The sequence below is a fragment of the Podarcis bocagei genome, assembly GCF_964188305.1.
Source record: "Podarcis bocagei genome assembly, chromosome: 2".
Lineage (NCBI taxonomy): Eukaryota > Metazoa > Chordata > Lepidosauria > Squamata > Lacertidae > Podarcis > Podarcis bocagei.
Window position 1 is genome coordinate 8,386,657 of NC_138126.1, and position 16,709 is coordinate 8,403,365.

Genomic DNA, 16,709 nt, shown 5'->3' on the forward strand with positions numbered 1-16,709 from the left:
CCAAACATTAAAAAGTTCCCTGTCAATACTGTCAATATAATTTTCTCATGCTAAGGTTGGCCAAACTGGGGGGAAATGATGGAAAAAACTGAAAGGGCAAGTTGGTCTGGTCCCTAGTGAGCATTTTACTAAAAGCTGCCTGGCATTGGAAAATGCAAGTCCATTTACTCATATTATAAATAACAATAATATAAAACCACCGCACCCACTCATGGCTAACGCTTCTCACGTCAACCCCACAATTCCTCCCAACTCGACACTCACGGCAGCTTCGCTCTCCACATCCAGAGCACTTGTGGCCTCATCCAGCACCAAGACCTTGGGGTTCCGGATCAGGGCCCGGGCGATGGCCAGGCGCTGCTTCTGCCCTGCGGACAGCTGGCCTCCCTTCTCCCCGACATCTGCAGGGAGGCAGGAATGAGAGAGAGAGGGGTGGGAAGAGGGGGAAGAGGAGTGGGAGTGGTGGCAGGGGTGCAAAAGGCGAGTCGCAGGTAAAGGAGGATCCCGAACTCCTGGGTTCATTTGATGGGATGGAGTGAGCCGTTGGGTGGAGGGTCGGGCGCAGTGACAAGAGGAGCTGAGGCTCAGAGTCTGGAATTCTCACCCGTCACAAGAGACTGGAGCCCCACCAATTTTCCTGGAGGAATTCAGTGGGCCACAGAAATTCATGTTATCTCAGTGGGGAGAAGAGAGAGTAAGAATCAGGCCCGCTGCCCTTTCTGGAAGGAGTGTGGAGTTTTGCAGAGGCAAAAGGAGACGGGAGGAAAGAGGTTTCACCCACCTGCGGCAAACCCTCCTTCCAGCTCACTGATGAAGCCTAAGGCGTTGGCTTCTCTTGCCGCAGCCGCCACCTCTTCCTGGCTACAATCCTGCACCCCATAGGCGATATTGTCCCATATGGACCCAGAGAAGAGGACCGGCTCCTGTCCCACCAGCGCCACCTGCAGGCAGAATGAAGTGTGACAACTAGGGGGAAATTGGATTCAGTTTGCATTTGAAGCACGCTCCACCATATTTGCACCTTCTCAAACAATATGAGAACCGAAACACAGGCGAACCTTCAACATTCACAAATCTCTGAATTTTGCAGCCCTGTTTTCCAACTCGAAGCGTTACAAAAATGTGTGTAAGAAATGAAGATCTTAGTGAAAACAGCCTACAAAAATGCTTTTTTATTAGGAGAAATTGCTTGCAAAAATGTGTGCATTAGTCAAATCTGCAGACAATAACGTGTTCATTAGGAGAGATTTGCACTGAAATATTTTCATGCAGATTTTTAAAAACAAAACCCACAAATTGCTGCATTAATGTACAGAACTCAATTAAAGTTGGAAAGATGAGAAACTGAGAGAACAGGAAGGGGCAGGCCCTTCCATCCCTTCAAATATCTGAAGGAGGCTCTCGTATCCCCTCTGAGCCATCCCTTCTCAAGGCTCCACAGCCGCAACTGCTCCTTGCAAGCATCTCCTTGTGGGAACTCATCTCCAGTCACCCTCCCCTGGAAAAAGCCACAATTTACAGCTTAATATCAGGCTGGGAAGTGTTTGTGTATCACGAAATCTTGGTGGGCATGGCCTTTTGCAACCCACATTTCCTCTCCTGTGCTCAGCCACACCCTGTCGTTTCCTCTTCTGCAAAAGATGCTTCCTGTTTTGTGAAAAACAGAACTGCCTTCCCCGTTGCAAGGAGAACTCTCTAAAATCCCAAAAATCCTTTGGAACTCCCTGCCAATTGACATCAGGCAGGTGCTTTTGCTGTATTCTTTTCAGCGGCTGCTAAAACATACATGTCCAGGCAACCCTATTGAAATGTGGGGAACACTAACAAGCGTTTCAATCTGGGTTTTGTTTGTTTAGCTTATTGTTGATTTTAATTATTTTTCAATGCTCCAAATAGTTGTTTTCAACTTTTTAAATTGTTTATTTCTTCTTGTTAACTGCTTTGAGATTTTATTACAAATAAATGGTATATAAATCTTGTGAGATAAATTTGAGAGCCTATGCCCTTTTAAAATGTAGGGTTTTTTTGGGGGGGGGTTATTGGGCTGTTGTTTTTATTTGGATTATGTATTTTTTTAAAAAAACCATTTATACTTTCCAGATATATACATTTCACTGATTTTAACAATCATTTTGACATTTTAAAACTTGACTTTCTTCCCCCTCTTTATGCAGTTCCTTAAATTTATTGTTAGTATCTTCTGCCTATCCAAATGAACTTAATTTGTTTATCTTCTTTAAATATATACTCTTATGTAGCTGCAGGTTATTACAATAATCCTGCCAGTGTTCTTGTCTGTTTACAATTTATCTGTAAATATTCAATAAACTATTTCCATTCTTTTATCAAAAAAACCTTGTTATCTTGATTTCTTATTCTTCCAGTAGAGTTTTGCCATTTCTGCATCTTCCACAAGGAAGAATGGATTATGGATTGTGTGGTTTTATATTATGATTTTATTCTGAGACCTGAGGGTATACAGCGGTATATAAATTCAAAAAATAATAAATAATGAAGAGGAAACAGGAGTTTGATGTCAGCCACCCTTTGTGGGCTCCCTGCTCACCTTGCTGTGCAGGTACTTGTGCTCATAATCCCGGATTGGGACCCCGTCCAGCAGGATCTCCCCAGCCTGGGGCTCATAGAAGCGCTCCAGTAGTGCCACGCAGGTGCTCTTTCCACTGCCCTTGAGACCCACCAGCGCCACCACCTCCCTGGGACGGAGCTCAAAGGAGACGTTCTGCGCAGAAGGAGCGAGGAAAGGAGGAAAAACCAGGGCTGTGATTCACCTCCTCCAGAGCCAGGAGGGAAACGCAAGTTACAGACCCTCTTTGCAGATGAGCCTAGGGCTTGCAGATGAGAAGGTCAGCGGTTCGAATCCCCACGACGGGGTGAGCTCCCATTGCTCAGTCCCTGCTCCTGCCAACCTAGCAGTTCGAAAGCGTGTCAAAGTGCAAGTAGATAAATAGGTACCACTCCGGCGGGAAGGTAAACGGTGTTTCCGTGCACTGCTCTAGTTCGCCAGAAGCGGCTTAATCATGCTGGACACATGAACCGGAAGCTGTACGCTGGCTCCCTCGGCCTATAGAGCGAGATGAGCGCTGCAACCCCAGAGTCGTCCCCGACTGGACTTAACTGTTAGGGGTCCTTTAACTTTATTGATTTCTTTTGGGGGGGGCTGCCCCTCCCTCGCTCCCCCTCTTGGCTATGGAGAGAGAGGCGACAGATATGGGGTGTGCTGACATATAGGGCGAAGCTTCGCTTTTCAATTAATGTATTTGTTTTGTTTATTTATAGACTGCCCTTCCACCCTATGATCTCAGAGCGGTTCACAGAGTACAATACGGGGGGAGGGGAGGAACCCCATGAAAAGAAGAAGAAAGAAACAAGCGCTGCAGAGAAGCGGCCTGAGGCAAAACCCGGAGTCCCCTATGCCCGCCTCTCCGTCCAAAATAAGGGCACATCGCTGCCCGCCCCACTGGACTCCCCTCCTTGCCTGACACTCCCCTCCCCTCCCCCGCAAACGCGTCATCCGGCGGAGAACTTTCAGTTTCACTTTCCCACCGCAGCTCCCGGGCTCCTTTCCCATTGGGCGGATCTCCATCTCGGCCCCGCCCATCTCGCCTCCTGCTCCGGATTGCGGGGAGGCGCCTTTCTCTTCTTGGCAGGAGGGGCTTTGCGTGGGGCGAGGGGGGAGGCCGATGGGGTGGCTGCTGCTCCTCCCCCTCTTGTTGGGGGGCTGCTTCGGTGAGTACCTCCGAGTGCCACAAGTCGGGGTGGGCAGAAAGAGAGCGGAGGGGTTGCCCACCGCCTAATCCGGATCCAGTCCGCTTTCTAGTCCGCTTCCGCCGGAGTCTCTCCTTCCTCCTCTTGATATTCTCATCTGCAGGAGATACTACCCTCCCTGCTGTTCTGGAGACCTGCTCTCCCCCCAAAAGCCAGTCTGGGATTCAGTGGGGAGATCCAGCCAGAGGGGACTCATCGTAGTCCAGAATTGTGGTCTCCCAGCGCCCCCCCCGAGATGCCCCAGGGGGAACCCCCAAAGGAGGACCTGACAGCCACAGCTGCCCTCTCCCCACTTAAGAATCCCGGCAAGTGGAGGGGGCAGCCTGGTCGTTTTTTAAAAAAGAAAAATCATTGCAAATAAATAAATAAATATTTTTATAAGGAAGCTTTGGGTTGGTGTTACTAAAGACACTGAACTCAGCAGAGGACAAACCCTCCCCCTGGGCTCATTAGCTTTTTTGCTTAGCCTGTGAAAGATGCCTGAGGGACAGGCGATGGGGAGATGATGGTCCTTTACTGACCGAGTGCAGCCCATATAATCATTGCTTACAATGGAATAAAATCTGACCCCTGCCTCTCGCTGATGAGCTGACTCAATATTGGGACCTTAGCCTGCATTGCTGTAAACTGGCTAATATGATCCCAGCTAGAGAGGGGAGGAAAAACTGTGATCATTCTGTTGAAACCTTGGCTTTTAAAAATCGTGTGCTGGTGGAACAAGTTGCAAGAAAATATAAATGCCTCAGGCTTCGTTGGGAATACTTTGAGATCTCTATTGATGAACTCACTGAAGCTTTTAGAATATTAGTTATTAGTTATTAGTTATTAGTTATTACTAATAGTGCCTGGTGTGCTCTGGTCCATGGGGTCACGAAGAGTCGGACACGACTAAGTTACAAAATAACAAGTTATTACAAACCAGGGTGGATAAATGTTAATGATATTTTCTAATCAGATTTTTAAAAAATTAAGTCTGATTTCTTTTATTTAAATTGGATTTGAAAAATAAAATGCTTTTCCAGGAAAAATATTTCTAAATATAGTTTTTTACTTAAGTTACATTATAGTCCAAAGGCTATTCATAAGGAAATAAGGATTTGGTAAATAAATATATGAAACTTTGCCCCCGCCCCTTCTCTGTGTCCTTTCTAGGCTGCTCCAGTCACTCCTTGCGCTACTTATGCACGGGGGTGTCAGGGCCCAGTCAGGGGCTGCCCCCGTTCATTGCTGGGGGGTACGTGGACCACCAGCCCATTGTTAAGTATGACAGCGAAACCGAGAAGTCTGTGCCCCAAGTTTCCTGGATGTTGAAAGCAGAGAAGGACAATCCTCAGTACTGGGAAAAGAGCACCCAGGAATTCCTCAAGCTGGATATGAAATTTAGCCAGTACCTGCTGGACCTACAGGATCAATACAACCAGAGCAAAGGTGAGTGGAGGGCAGGAAGGCAGCTCAGTCTCCCTCCCTCTCTCTCTGCCAGGTTTGTCCCTTCCAGGGGCAGGAGATGGTGCCTTGAGAGGAAGAATAGTGATTCCTAAACAGGGATAAGCTGCTTTCTCCCTGCCAGTCAGGCTCCTTCTGGGGTCGTTTGCCCACCTTTGGTCCCCACCTGCACTCGGCTCTCACCTGTGGCTCCTAGAAGCTTTCAGCCTGTGACAGCAGCCACAGTCCTGGGACTCAGGTGAGGGGAGCCGATGGGTCTCAAAACCTCGGTGAGTTAGGGACGTCCCCTGCATGCGAAGACAGGCTCTGGTGGGTTGAGCAGATGAGACCGAGAGTGGGTCCAACGGTCAAAAAGGGGTTTTTTGCACATGCCGTAGAGCAACCTTTTCCAGCCGTGGGTCGGTCCACCGCCCCTCAGGCCATGTGGGGGGCCGGACTATATTTTGAAAATAAGAAAGAAAGAATTCCTATGCCCCACAAATAACCCAGAGATGCATTTTAAATAAAAGAACACATTCTACACATGTAAAAACACTAGGCAGGCCCCACAAATAAACCAGAGGTGCATTTTAAATAAAAGGACACATGCTACTCATGTGAAAACACCAGGCAGGCCCCACAAATAACCCAGAGGTGCATTTTAAATAAAAGGACACATTCTACTCATGTGAAAACACCAGGCAGGCCCCACAAATAACCCAGAGATGCATTTGAAATAAAAGGATGCATTCTACTCATGTGAAAACACACTGATTCCCGGACCATCCGCAGGCTGGATTTAGCAGGCGATTGGGCCGCATCCGGCCCCCGGGCCTTAGTTTGCCTACCCCTGCCATAGAGGGAAGTGAGGGGCAGATGGGGCTCATCCACCTGGGAAGGGAGCCCATCTAGGAGAAGGAGAATCCTAAACCTCCACTGCCTTGTGGGGTAGCTGCAGGAGGAGAAAAGGCGACGGAGTAAACCATACACACATCCAGAGCATAGTCCCTAAGGCATTGGATGGCGTCTTGCATGACTCCTACGGGCAACACCTGCAGCCAAGCTGGTGCCAAACATCCTCCTCTGCTTCCCTTTGGACCACATCAGTGAGGCTGAGGGGGATGTGTGCCTTGTTTAGTATTATGATTGTTGTTGTTAAGGGATGCAGGTGGCGCTGTGGTGAGCTCCCGTTGCTCTGTCCCAGCTCCTGCCAACCTAGCACTTCAAAAGCATGCCAGTGCGAGTAGATAAATAAGGACTGCTGCATTGGGAAGATAAACGGCGTTTTCGTGAACTCTGGTTTCTGTCATTCTGACCACAAGACCTGGAAAGCTGTCTGTGAACAAACGCCAGGTCCCTCAGCCTGAAGGTGGAGATGAGCGCCACAACCTCATAGTCATCTTTGACTGGACTTAACCTACCAGGGGTCCTTTGTTGCTCTTTAGTTGTTTAGTCGTGTCCGACTCTTTGTGACCCCCTGGACCAGAGCACGCCAGGCACTCCTGTCTTCCACTGCCTCCCACAGTTTGGTCATGCTGCTCATGCTGGTAGCTTCAAGAACACTTTCCAACCATCTCGCCCTCTGTCGTCCCCTTCTCCTTGTGCCCTCCATCTTTCCCAACCTCAGGGTCTTTTCCAGGGAGTCTTCTCTTCTCATGAGGTGGCCAAAGTCTTGGAGCCTCAGCTTCAGGATCTGTCCTTCCAGTGAGCACTCAGGGCTGATTTCCTTAAGAATGGAGAGGTTTGATCTTCTTGCAGTCCATGGGACTCTCAAGAGTCTCCTCCAGCACCAGAATTCAAAAGCATCAATTCTTTGGCCATCAGCCTTCCTTATGGCCAGGGGTCCTTTACCTTTACCTTACTGTTGTTGTTATTGTGGGGCTTGACATGGGATAGAAATCTTGCTCTGGTGTTTTTGCCCCCCCCCATTGACCTCTTGGGGGTCTCTTTCAGGCTTCCACACTCTGCAGCTCATGTACGGCTGTGAACTGAGCCCAGACGGGCGCAAAGAAGGGTATTACCGGTATGGCTACGACGGGAGGGACTTCCTCACTTTTGAGAAGGAGACCCTCACCTGGACGGCAGCTGACAGAGAGGCCCAAGTGATGAAGAGGAAGTGGGATGCAGAGTTGGCCAAGAAGCAGTACCGGAAGGCCTACCTGGAGGAGGAATGCATTGAGTGGCTGCAGAGATACCTGGACTACGGGAATGAAACTCTGCTGAGGACAGGTGAGATGGGTGGGTGGGGAATGGGAGTGGGGAGGAGGGCTAATGCATCAAATGGTAGAATTATGGAGTTGTAGAGTTGGAAAGGACCCCCAGGGTCATCTAGTCTAACCCCCTGCAATGCAGGGATCTCAGCTAGAGCATCCATGACAGGTGGCCATCCAACCTCTGCTTAGAATCCTCCAAGGAAGGAGAGTCCACCGCCTCCTGGGGGAGACTCTTCCACTGTTGAACAGCTCTTGCTGTTGGAAAGTTATTCCTTTTTAAAAAATACTCGGTCATACCTTGGTTGCTGAACGCCTTGGAACTCATATGTTTTGGTTCCTGAATGATCAACAACCAGAGTTGAGTGTTCCGATTTTTGAACAATTTTGGGAAGCCAGGTGTCTTGTGCAGCTTCCGCGACTTCTGATTGGCTGTAGGAAGCTCCGGCAGCCAATTGGAAGCCGCACCTTCGTTTATGAACAGTTCCAGGAGTCAAACAGACTTCCAGAACACATTTTGTTTGGGAACGAAGGTACTACTGTGTGTGTATATATATAATATATATATAAAGCTAAATTGACAGATCTAATAAAGAGAAAACCCAAAATTATGGTCATGAAACAGTGGGAGTGTTTAAATGATTACTTACAAAACCAGGGCTCTGCTACCAAAATCTGGCTGTGTTTAGAATAATTACTGAAATAATTCAGTAAATTGGGATGCAGAAAGGGGAGGTATGGGGGAGTCCGAGAAATGAGGGTTATGAAAAAAAGGCTATGAAACTATACATGTTTGTTTGTCTTTTTATTTGTTTGTATTGTTTAAAAAATGTTGTAAAACCAATAAAAAAATTTTATATATATAAAAATATAGAATAATCTTGTGAGTAACATAAAAAATATAAAGTGAGATATTAAGGAGGCTTAAAGGAAAAATATGAAGAACAGAGGATATGGCGAATGGATTATTAAAAACGCGTGGGGCAAACGGTGGAAGTCTTTTAAAAATATTTTAATTAAGATAGATATGGAAAAGATGGAAATATATAATTGAACATAAATACAGATTTGAAATGGTTGTGTATAGTGAATACTTATCTACTTTTAAAATCTTCATTCTTGACTTTTTCTTCTTTTCTTTTTCTCATATTTCTTTCATTTTTTCTCTCTTTTGTGAACATCGCTTTATAGAGGTGTAAATAATTATATGCATGTGAAGAGGTAAAATATTTGTATTCTTTATATTTTCTAATTTTCCTTTGGTTACATGTATTTTCTTTTATTTCTTTGTGTATTTGTATATATTTTTTCTATTTTGTACTTAATAACATTTTAAAAAAATAAATAATTATATATATTATATTTAATATAAATAATTAAACTTTTCTGTTTTACATTTTAGAATATTCATTTAAACAACCTTAAAATATCAGTGACTTCCCTCCTTCTCTTTTCATGGTTCATTTTGCATACCGTAAATCCCTGCATATTTTACATGAACTAAGCCATTCAGTATTCCAATATTACATCCATCAAAACTTATTTACACTGTTGAATTTATCTTTATGAAAGTTATTCCTGATGTTGAGTCTGAATCGCCTTTCTTGCTGGAGGGTGGAGTCGTGATTTCGCTACTTATTTCTCCACCCACATCACATTTCGGACCAAAACTCTGTTTTGTGCAGGAAGGAAGTCTGGGAGTGGGTCACTTCAGGCTACAGTGTGTGGATGTTGATTTGAAAAAAAAAAAAATCAAAAAGGAAGCCCAAATCTGCCTAGAAGGGGGTGGCTGATAATTTTGGGTCAGAGGGACAGATAGACCCATGAGCAACTCAGGGAGCTGAAGCAGTCTTCGGACTGTGTGTCAAAACTATAAAAACGTGGGTGTGGTTGGTAACAATAAATGAGACATTTGAGGGGTTTCGGGTGTGTGGGTGTCATGGGCTGGTTGGATGCAGAGGAATGGTGGGAGGAACCAGCTGAGGAACCCTCAAGAGAAGAAGGCTCAGAGCTCAGGGAATGGTGGTAGGACAATGATGAACGGTCAAAGGGAGAAGAGGGAGAAGACTGGGAAGTGTCAGAATGTGAAGAGGTAACAGGGCTTAGTGAGCTGGGAGAGTCTGTGGCAGAGAGCAGTCCAGAATGAGAGGCAGAAGCGGAGGCTGGGGAGAGGAGGGAGGCCAGGAGACAGAAGCGAGGCAGGCTGCTGAAGAATCCAGGGAGTCTCACCCTCCTGCTGTGACCAGCTCCCCTCCTCCCTGGTCTCAAAGAACCAGGAGAGGCATGAAGAGGGCAGAGGAGAGGTTAGCTTCATGCAGGCGCAGTCTCAGATTGCTTTGGGGAAAACCCTGAAGTGGGGGGGACTTAGACAATTGTGGGGAAGTGGGGACCTTCAGTCTCTGCAATTGCCAAACAGGGGCTTCAGATTGCTTTGGGTATCACAGGCCCATAGCAGGGACACCCGTGGGGTTTGTCTGAATAATTTCTTTTAAAAATGGACAAAGGTTTCACAGTGGAACATCTATGGGAACAGGTATCAGTCTGAGCCATGGGTCAATTCATCTATTCATGATATTCACTACAAAGACCTTAAGCATATTTGTGGAGGACAGGGATTTTTAAGTCTGACGAAACACAAGGGAAGTTGATAATTTCTCTCTTCTGACCTTGTCATCTCTTGGGGATGTTGAAGGCATCAGTAATCGAATTTCAGGTCAGGGTGGCACTGGATGACCACGTGAATTGCACCATCCATCCTGCCAGCTACTGGAGAGGTTCCTTTGTTTTTGGCAGAGCTCCCAGTGGGGAAGGTGACGCGTCAGGCCCTTCCAGACAGCCAAGAGTCCCTCATCTGCCAGGCCTATGGCTTCTACCCCAGAGAGATTGACACCACCTGGAGGATGGACGGGAAGGTCATGGAGCATGCCACTTTCCGCAGGGACGTCGCTCCCAATTCCAACGGGACCTACCACGCCTGGCTCAGCATTGACGTGGACCCCCAGGACAGGAACCGCTATCATTGCCACATAGAGCATGTCAGCCTAACACAGCCTCTGGTCTTGGCCTGGGAGGAGCCTGGTGAGGAACGACAGGAGAGGGGCAGGAGGAGGAGTCAGAGAATCACAATAGAGTTGGAAAGGACCTCAAGCGTCATCAAATTCATCCCCCTGCAATGCAGGAATCTCAGCTAAAGCATCCATGACAGATGACCACCCAATCTCTTTGATGGCCTTCTTTGCTGGATTCTAGGAGGAGAACGTGCACCTAGAGTCGAACGAGGGACTCCAGTGCTATTATAGGCTAATACTCCATGTGACATCCTCCATACTTTGGGGGTGCAAAGAAGGAGATGTGATTTAGGTTCAGGGAAGTGGGGAGGGCGTGGTATTCAAAGAGCGGAGTTTGAAGAGCAATCTTTGGAAGGAGAGGGACCCTCTCTGGGAGGTGAGAAATTTTACCCGTTTTATTGATATAATTATGTGGTGTTCCATGAGGTTGCTGAGTGCCACTCCTAATCTCTGAAGCCATCTAATGGTGAGTGATGGGTTGCCTTAGAGGGGAGGGCATTTTTGAGAGCACTGCCATAGCACATTGCTTTGCGCATGGGAGGTCTCAGATTTGGTATACAGAATCTCTCCTCCAAAAAAAAGATTGTGAGATGTCTGGATGAGGGTTTGGGAGCTGCCACCAGTGTCTGAACAGAAATATCTTTTGTTTGCTTTTAGCTAAGGGAGGCCATTCTTTTGCCACTCTGGGAAACGTCGGGGGCGTGGTGGCAGCGGCTGTGGTAGTAGTTGTGGTGGCTGCTGTCATCTTTTTTGTCCGCAGTAAGTAAACACTGGATGGATTTGCTGGGTTTTGTCTGTCCTGACTGAGAATGTGCTGATGGCAAAGCCTTCCTGGCAGCTCCCTCACAAGTTTCCCCCACCCCATAAATGACCTGTGGAACACCAACCAGAAAGTACCCAAAGGTCAACCCTAACTGTTCTTCCCCACTGCCTCCTGGCCCCTATTCTGATATGTTTGGGAAGCAGGATTCATGTGGGTTACATAATGTAATAATGGTTCCAAAATGCCAAGGGGCTGGCAAGTACCTGTCATCTAGATTCTAGACCAACGACGGAGAATTTGTGGCCCTCCAGACTCCGATATGGACCACAATTCTCGTCAACCCTGACAGTTAGCCAGCAACATTGGCAGGGTCACAAATATCCCTGATCTCTAGCCCAGATTTGCACAGGGATACTAAGCTGGAATCTACACACATATAAAAAAACCACTGTGAAAATGCTTTTTAAAAACTGTTTTGAAAAAGGCATTGGATTTTGCATAGCTCACTGTCGCCATCTGGTGTCACATTAATATATTACACTTTACAACACATTTAAAATGTTTCATTTGCAGCTGTATAACTGAGCCTACGGTACAATTGTTGGCGATTGAGTCGCTGTGTGTCCTGTAGATCTGTGATGGTAGCGATCTACAGCTGGGGTTTCCAACCCTTCTCAAACAGTGAGGACATTTTAAATGTCATGAAAGCGCTGTGGGCACCAGAAATAAAATAGCAGCCATGGGCAATGGACCATAACACATTTTCAACAATTCATATAACATTCAAAAGAGATACCTCGCCAGCCCATGGAGACCGGGAACAGGAATTAAACTTGCATGGCACCTGTGAGGGTCTTCCTTGGAGTCTCGGAGGCAGTCGGAGCCCTTGGTCAAGAACGAGCTCCTTCTTGCTGTGCAGTGCAAAACAGCTGCTGGAGCAACAAGGGTTTGCCCGCTTCCACCCCAAATGATATTTTGTTGAAGTGGGGAGAGAGAAAGCAAGCAGCAGGGTTAGGCTTCCTGCTTGCCCAAGTGTCCCCTCCTGTTTGTTTGTTTGTTTGTTTGTTTGTTTGTTTGTTTGTTTTTTGCTTGTAGGCCATGAGTACCATGAAAGCCTTGCTTGCAATCTCTTGTTGGGGCAGGTGATGGGGGGAAGAGGAAGCAGCAAAGTAGACTCCACTGATTGCTTAGCCAGTTTCTGCCCACCAGCCACAAGTAACATGGAATGTCAAATTTCAGCAGTGCCCTGGGCAATACCAAAATTTGGAATCCCCGCCTCTCACGCTCCATCCTTTCCTTGACCTGATCTTCTTATTCTGTTTCTGTAGAGAAAGTACAAATGAAAGCAGCCTATGAAAGAACGTCAAGTGAGTGACTTCTTTTTCCTTTGAAAAGTTTTTGTTTTTGTTGTTGCATGAATATATTGGTGACCGCAGGTGCCAGAGTGGGCAAGGGTTCAGTCATCAGATTTGCCCTGGAGATTTATAGCAGCCACTAAGTGCTAACTGCCTGTGATATAGTGGTCACAGTAGGGTTGGCATGTTGTTGAGCTTTTATTTGCACGATAGCCCGAAAGGTTGTTGATCTCGCCCCCCAAAAAACAGAGGCAGAGTTGACAGAGACAGAGCCCAGGTCGCCCACATGCACACAGTTGTTGTTTTTAACACACACACGCCAGACATTAGCTTAAAAGTGTAAAAATCCCCCCGGATGGGCATGTAGACCCCCCAAAAGAGGACATGTCTGGGATTTCCAATACGTATAGCAACCCTAGGTCAGAGGTCACAGGCGGTCAAAGACCCATCACTATTTCAGGAGCAGGGTCTCCGTCTGCAGCATCCCATAACCACCCAATGAGCATGAAAGGAGAGTGTGTGTTTTTAGCCACAGTCTGTTCCAAAGCTAAACATTTAGGAACAGTGAAAACCACAAGGCACTTCCGTTTCAGGAGAATGGTGTGTGACAGGGCCAGCCCACCCAGAAGGCAAGGGGAGGCGACTGCCTCAGGTGGCAGGATTCAGCAGGGCAGCAGATCCCCATGTCAATCTTTCTCCCTATGCCCTGGGTATAAATCTTCCTTCACTCCTTCTTTCCTGGTGGGGAGTGGGAGGCCATTTTGGGGGCTGCCTCAGGTGTCAAAACATATTGGGCTGGCCTTGGTGTGCGAGTTAGGCTACGTGCAATGGGACTTCACAGAAAACACAACTTAAGGCAACACTGGAGCGCTGCATAATCATTTGCACATGTACATGCTCAGATAATAGTATATCCAGGCAACACATGGAGAACTGCACTGATGGTTGCAAAGCATCCTGAATTATTATTCCTGTATGATTATAATTTTACTGTATAATCTTAGGAGATTGTAGACTGAGACGTATGTTAACATTTGGACTTAATGGGGCATGGAGGGGTATATGTGTGCAAGGCGAGAGGAAAGGTGCAAGTGGAAATGAGAACTCCCTCCCTAAAACACAGGCAGTGATATGCACTCTCTTTATTTTCTCCTTTTTGCAGCAAGCAGCCAGGAACCCGCCAGCTCCTCCGTCGGTAAGTGGGGAGTGGATGGGGATGGATGACCACCTTGAAAACAGGCCTCTGTGGGGAGGGGATCATTTTTTGGTGATGGGGGGCTTCTACTTTCTAGGAATGATAAAACCATCTGGAGTCAGCTGCAAGTGAGAATAACTTCTGCACACACATGCGCAAAGAAAGCCCATCTCTGCTGCCGCCTGATTTTGTGGAGGATCTTGTTCCTCTGTTACTTTGAATTTATTATTTATAACTCAATGTATATCTCGCCCTTCCTCCCAAGAAGCCCAGGGGTTCTACCCAGGGTCTGAAGAACAAGAAGGCATTTATATTCCGGACTGGGCTGCTTAGTGTCCCTGTGTATTTCCCACCTTCCCTAAAGGGAGAGGCTTGGCTGAGTTGCTGGAGCCTCCTCTGGAAACCTTAAGTCTTTGCTCTGAGCATGTTTATTTTTAGCGTGGCTTCATAGGTCAAGGGATTGGAGCAGGTGGCCTCTGTGCCATCGAATGCCCCAATACTGACAGCTTCATCATGCTTGTTCCTCTGGTTCCTCCTGCAGGGGACATTCAAGGCAGCACAGAAATAGAATTGAGGAATTTTCAGCGAGGAGGGAGGCCACCTTCAGGTCACTTCTCTTTATGAAATGTCTGCCTCCAAACCTGCCCATCCCAGCGAGGAGAGGCCTCCAGGCCGACCGGCTCCTCAGGGCTGCTTTGAGATGGGAACGTGGTTGGCATCCAGAACTATCTCCCCCTCTGCAGCGAAAACAACAGACTACACAAAAGAACAAAGCGACAGGAATTTGACCTCCGAGGAGTCAAAAACCATTTCAGCCTCTCAAGACAGTTAAGTGACCTTAAACTGGCCATCCTGCCACCAAAGGGGCAGCAAAAGGAGACTGCGAGGAAAAGGGCCAAATTACTGTTGCCCAAGAGGTTTGGTGCTGTCAGCTGCGGACTGAATTGGGCAAAAGGGGTTTTTGTTGCCCCGTGACAGGCATTGTTATTGTTCATTTATTAAATTTGTATGTTGCCCTATACCCGCAGGCCTCAGGGTGGTTCACAGGATAAAATCACAACCCAATAACACCCTAAAAGGTGTGCTGCTGAGAGGGGCTCCAGACGCAGGGAAGAAGCCATCCGGCCTCCTTGCCAACTCTGTTCCGAGGTGCCCTGGCCAGGCGGGACGTTGGTGCTGAACCCAGAGGAGGAGAGCGGGAACTCCTAGGGCAAATGGACGTGCCTCCAGTCCGCAGGCCAAAGAAGAGGCCCCTGCAGTGCAGACCTTGTTGGTCCTCTGCTTTCATTTCATACTGCTGAAGGCATTATCCAGTCGATGTGGGTGATGTACTATTGGGTGGGGACTGGAAGTGTGTTTCTTCTGCCGAGAGTCACAGGAGGAAGACAGGAAGTTGCCTTACACTGAGTCAGAGAGCCATTGGTCCATCTAGCTCTAGACTGCCTGCACTGACTGGCAGTGGCAGTCCAGGGTTTCATAAAAAGGTTCCCTCCTGGTCCTACCTGGAGATGCTGTGGATTGAACCTGGAGCCGTCTGCATGCAAGTTTCCAGCCCTGAGCCACGTCCCTGAATGGTTCTTCTCCACTTGTTTTATTCTCCACAACAACCCTGTGGGGTAGGTTAGGCTGAGAGGCAATGACTGGCCCAACGTCACCCAGTGAGCTTCATGGGCGAGGGGGGATTTGAACCCTGGTCTCCCAGCTCCTAGTCTAGCACACTGACCGTTACATGACACACACCTGCTCCCAAATCCTTCCGTTTTCCTGTCTCTTAAGGTGCCCCCTTCCTCCTCCTTCCCACTCCCCAGGAAAAAAGTTCTGCCACACCAAAATCAGATTCTCCCGACTGCAATTCAGTGTGGATCTTGGTGCTGCCCCAGACCTTCTGCTGCTCACAGACATGTGGGGTGCCAGTGGCCCAGGAAAGGGTGTTATCGGTGGCAGCTCCTAAATGGTGGCATCTCTGCGCACAGAGGTGTGTCTGACACCTTCACTTTACAGCTGCTATTGTTTGCTAAAAACACACCTCTTTGTCCTGCCCTTTGGCACCTCAGATGTGTCCTTTTGAGATCCACACGACCACTGTGACTGGGATTTTAAAAAAAGATTTTATTGTTGAATTTTAGGGCCTGCTGGTGAAATGCAGGTAACGCTTAGCTTTTCCTTGCATGTTGCATTTGTGCTGCTCATTTACAATTCATGAAAAGTGGTTTTTTAAAAAAAATATGAATGAATGGTTTTCAATGTCAATAAATTCAGCGTTGGGATATCTCTTCCTCCTCCCCTTTGATTGAAATGTGTGAGTTGAGAAGGCATCAGGCGTCACATACATTTTGTGGAATCAACAGCATTTCATTTCTTGTGGAAAGTGCTCAGGCTCGGACTATGGCCAGCCCCCAGGGGATTCCCTGCAAGAAATGGTGAAATGGTGATTTATATTTCCTAGGTGAGTCAGGGGGACCATGGCATTGTAGCAGAAGGACCATCGCCAGATGGGGTCCAGCATTTGGATGGGAGGGGGAATCTCAACATCCTTTTCATAATGCCCCTACCAGGTGCCCCTGGGGAGAGTCTGGTCTCACTGGGAGGTGGCTGAAGCTTCCTGGGGCTGTTGGAGTGTGAAGGCCTTCTGGGGCCCCTGGGGAGAGTGCTATTTTTCTAGAAAAAGGGGTGCTGGAACTCGCCATGAAGGCTGCCCTTATTCTCTTAGGATGGCAAAGGTGCCCACCTGAGAGGTGAAGGAACTGAGCTCTGGCTGGAAAAAGCCCTGGCCCGAGCCATGTTCTGTTTGCCCTGCTGCTTCCCCCAGAAAACCCACTCTTTACTGCTAAATTGGAGCAAACGTCAATCTGCAGAAGACCTGGTTGATGTTTGCTCCGATTCAGCCGTGAGCAGCTGGTTTCTACAGTG

At 47.6% G+C, this 16,709-nt stretch overlaps 2 protein-coding genes across 2 annotated transcripts in view; one reads left to right on the forward strand and one right to left on the reverse strand.

Moving 5' to 3' along the window:
• The window catches only part of TAP2 (transporter 2, ATP binding cassette subfamily B member), a 64,550-nt gene that overhangs the window by 1,889 nt on the left and 45,952 nt on the right, over positions 1-16,709 (reverse strand). The window contains exons 9-11 of the mRNA XM_081182238.1: positions 2,567-2,740; positions 782-941; positions 265-401 (exon numbers count right to left, since the gene is read on the reverse strand). Of these exons, the coding sequence (XP_081038364.1) occupies positions 265-401; positions 782-941; positions 2,567-2,740 (471 nt within the window). The remainder of the gene's footprint in view (positions 1-264; positions 402-781; positions 942-2,566; positions 2,741-16,709) is intronic.
• Positions 3,631-16,070, forward strand: LOC308580930 (major histocompatibility complex class I-related gene protein-like). The gene is made up of 8 exons (XM_081183240.1): positions 3,631-3,747; positions 4,939-5,214; positions 7,162-7,437; positions 10,212-10,496; positions 11,144-11,245; positions 12,578-12,616; positions 13,767-13,799; positions 14,341-16,070. The coding sequence occupies exons 1-8, from the start codon at positions 3,702-3,704 to the stop codon at positions 14,421-14,423; spliced, it is 1,140 nt and encodes a 379-aa protein (XP_081039366.1). The 5' UTR covers positions 3,631-3,701; the 3' UTR covers positions 14,424-16,070.

Excerpts from the sequence above, each read along its gene's own strand:
- LOC308580930 (XM_081183240.1), top strand. The coding sequence starts at position 3,702 with ATGGGGTGGCTGCTGCTCCTCCCCCTCTTGTTGGGGGGCTGCTTCG. Across the intron at positions 7,438-10,211 it reads TGAAACTCTGCTGAGGACAG|AGCTCCCAGTGGGGAAGGTG; the intron begins GTGAGATGGGTG and ends TGTTTTTGGCAG. Across the intron at positions 12,617-13,766 it reads AGCCTATGAAAGAACGTCAA|CAAGCAGCCAGGAACCCGCC; the intron begins GTGAGTGACTTC and ends TCCTTTTTGCAG.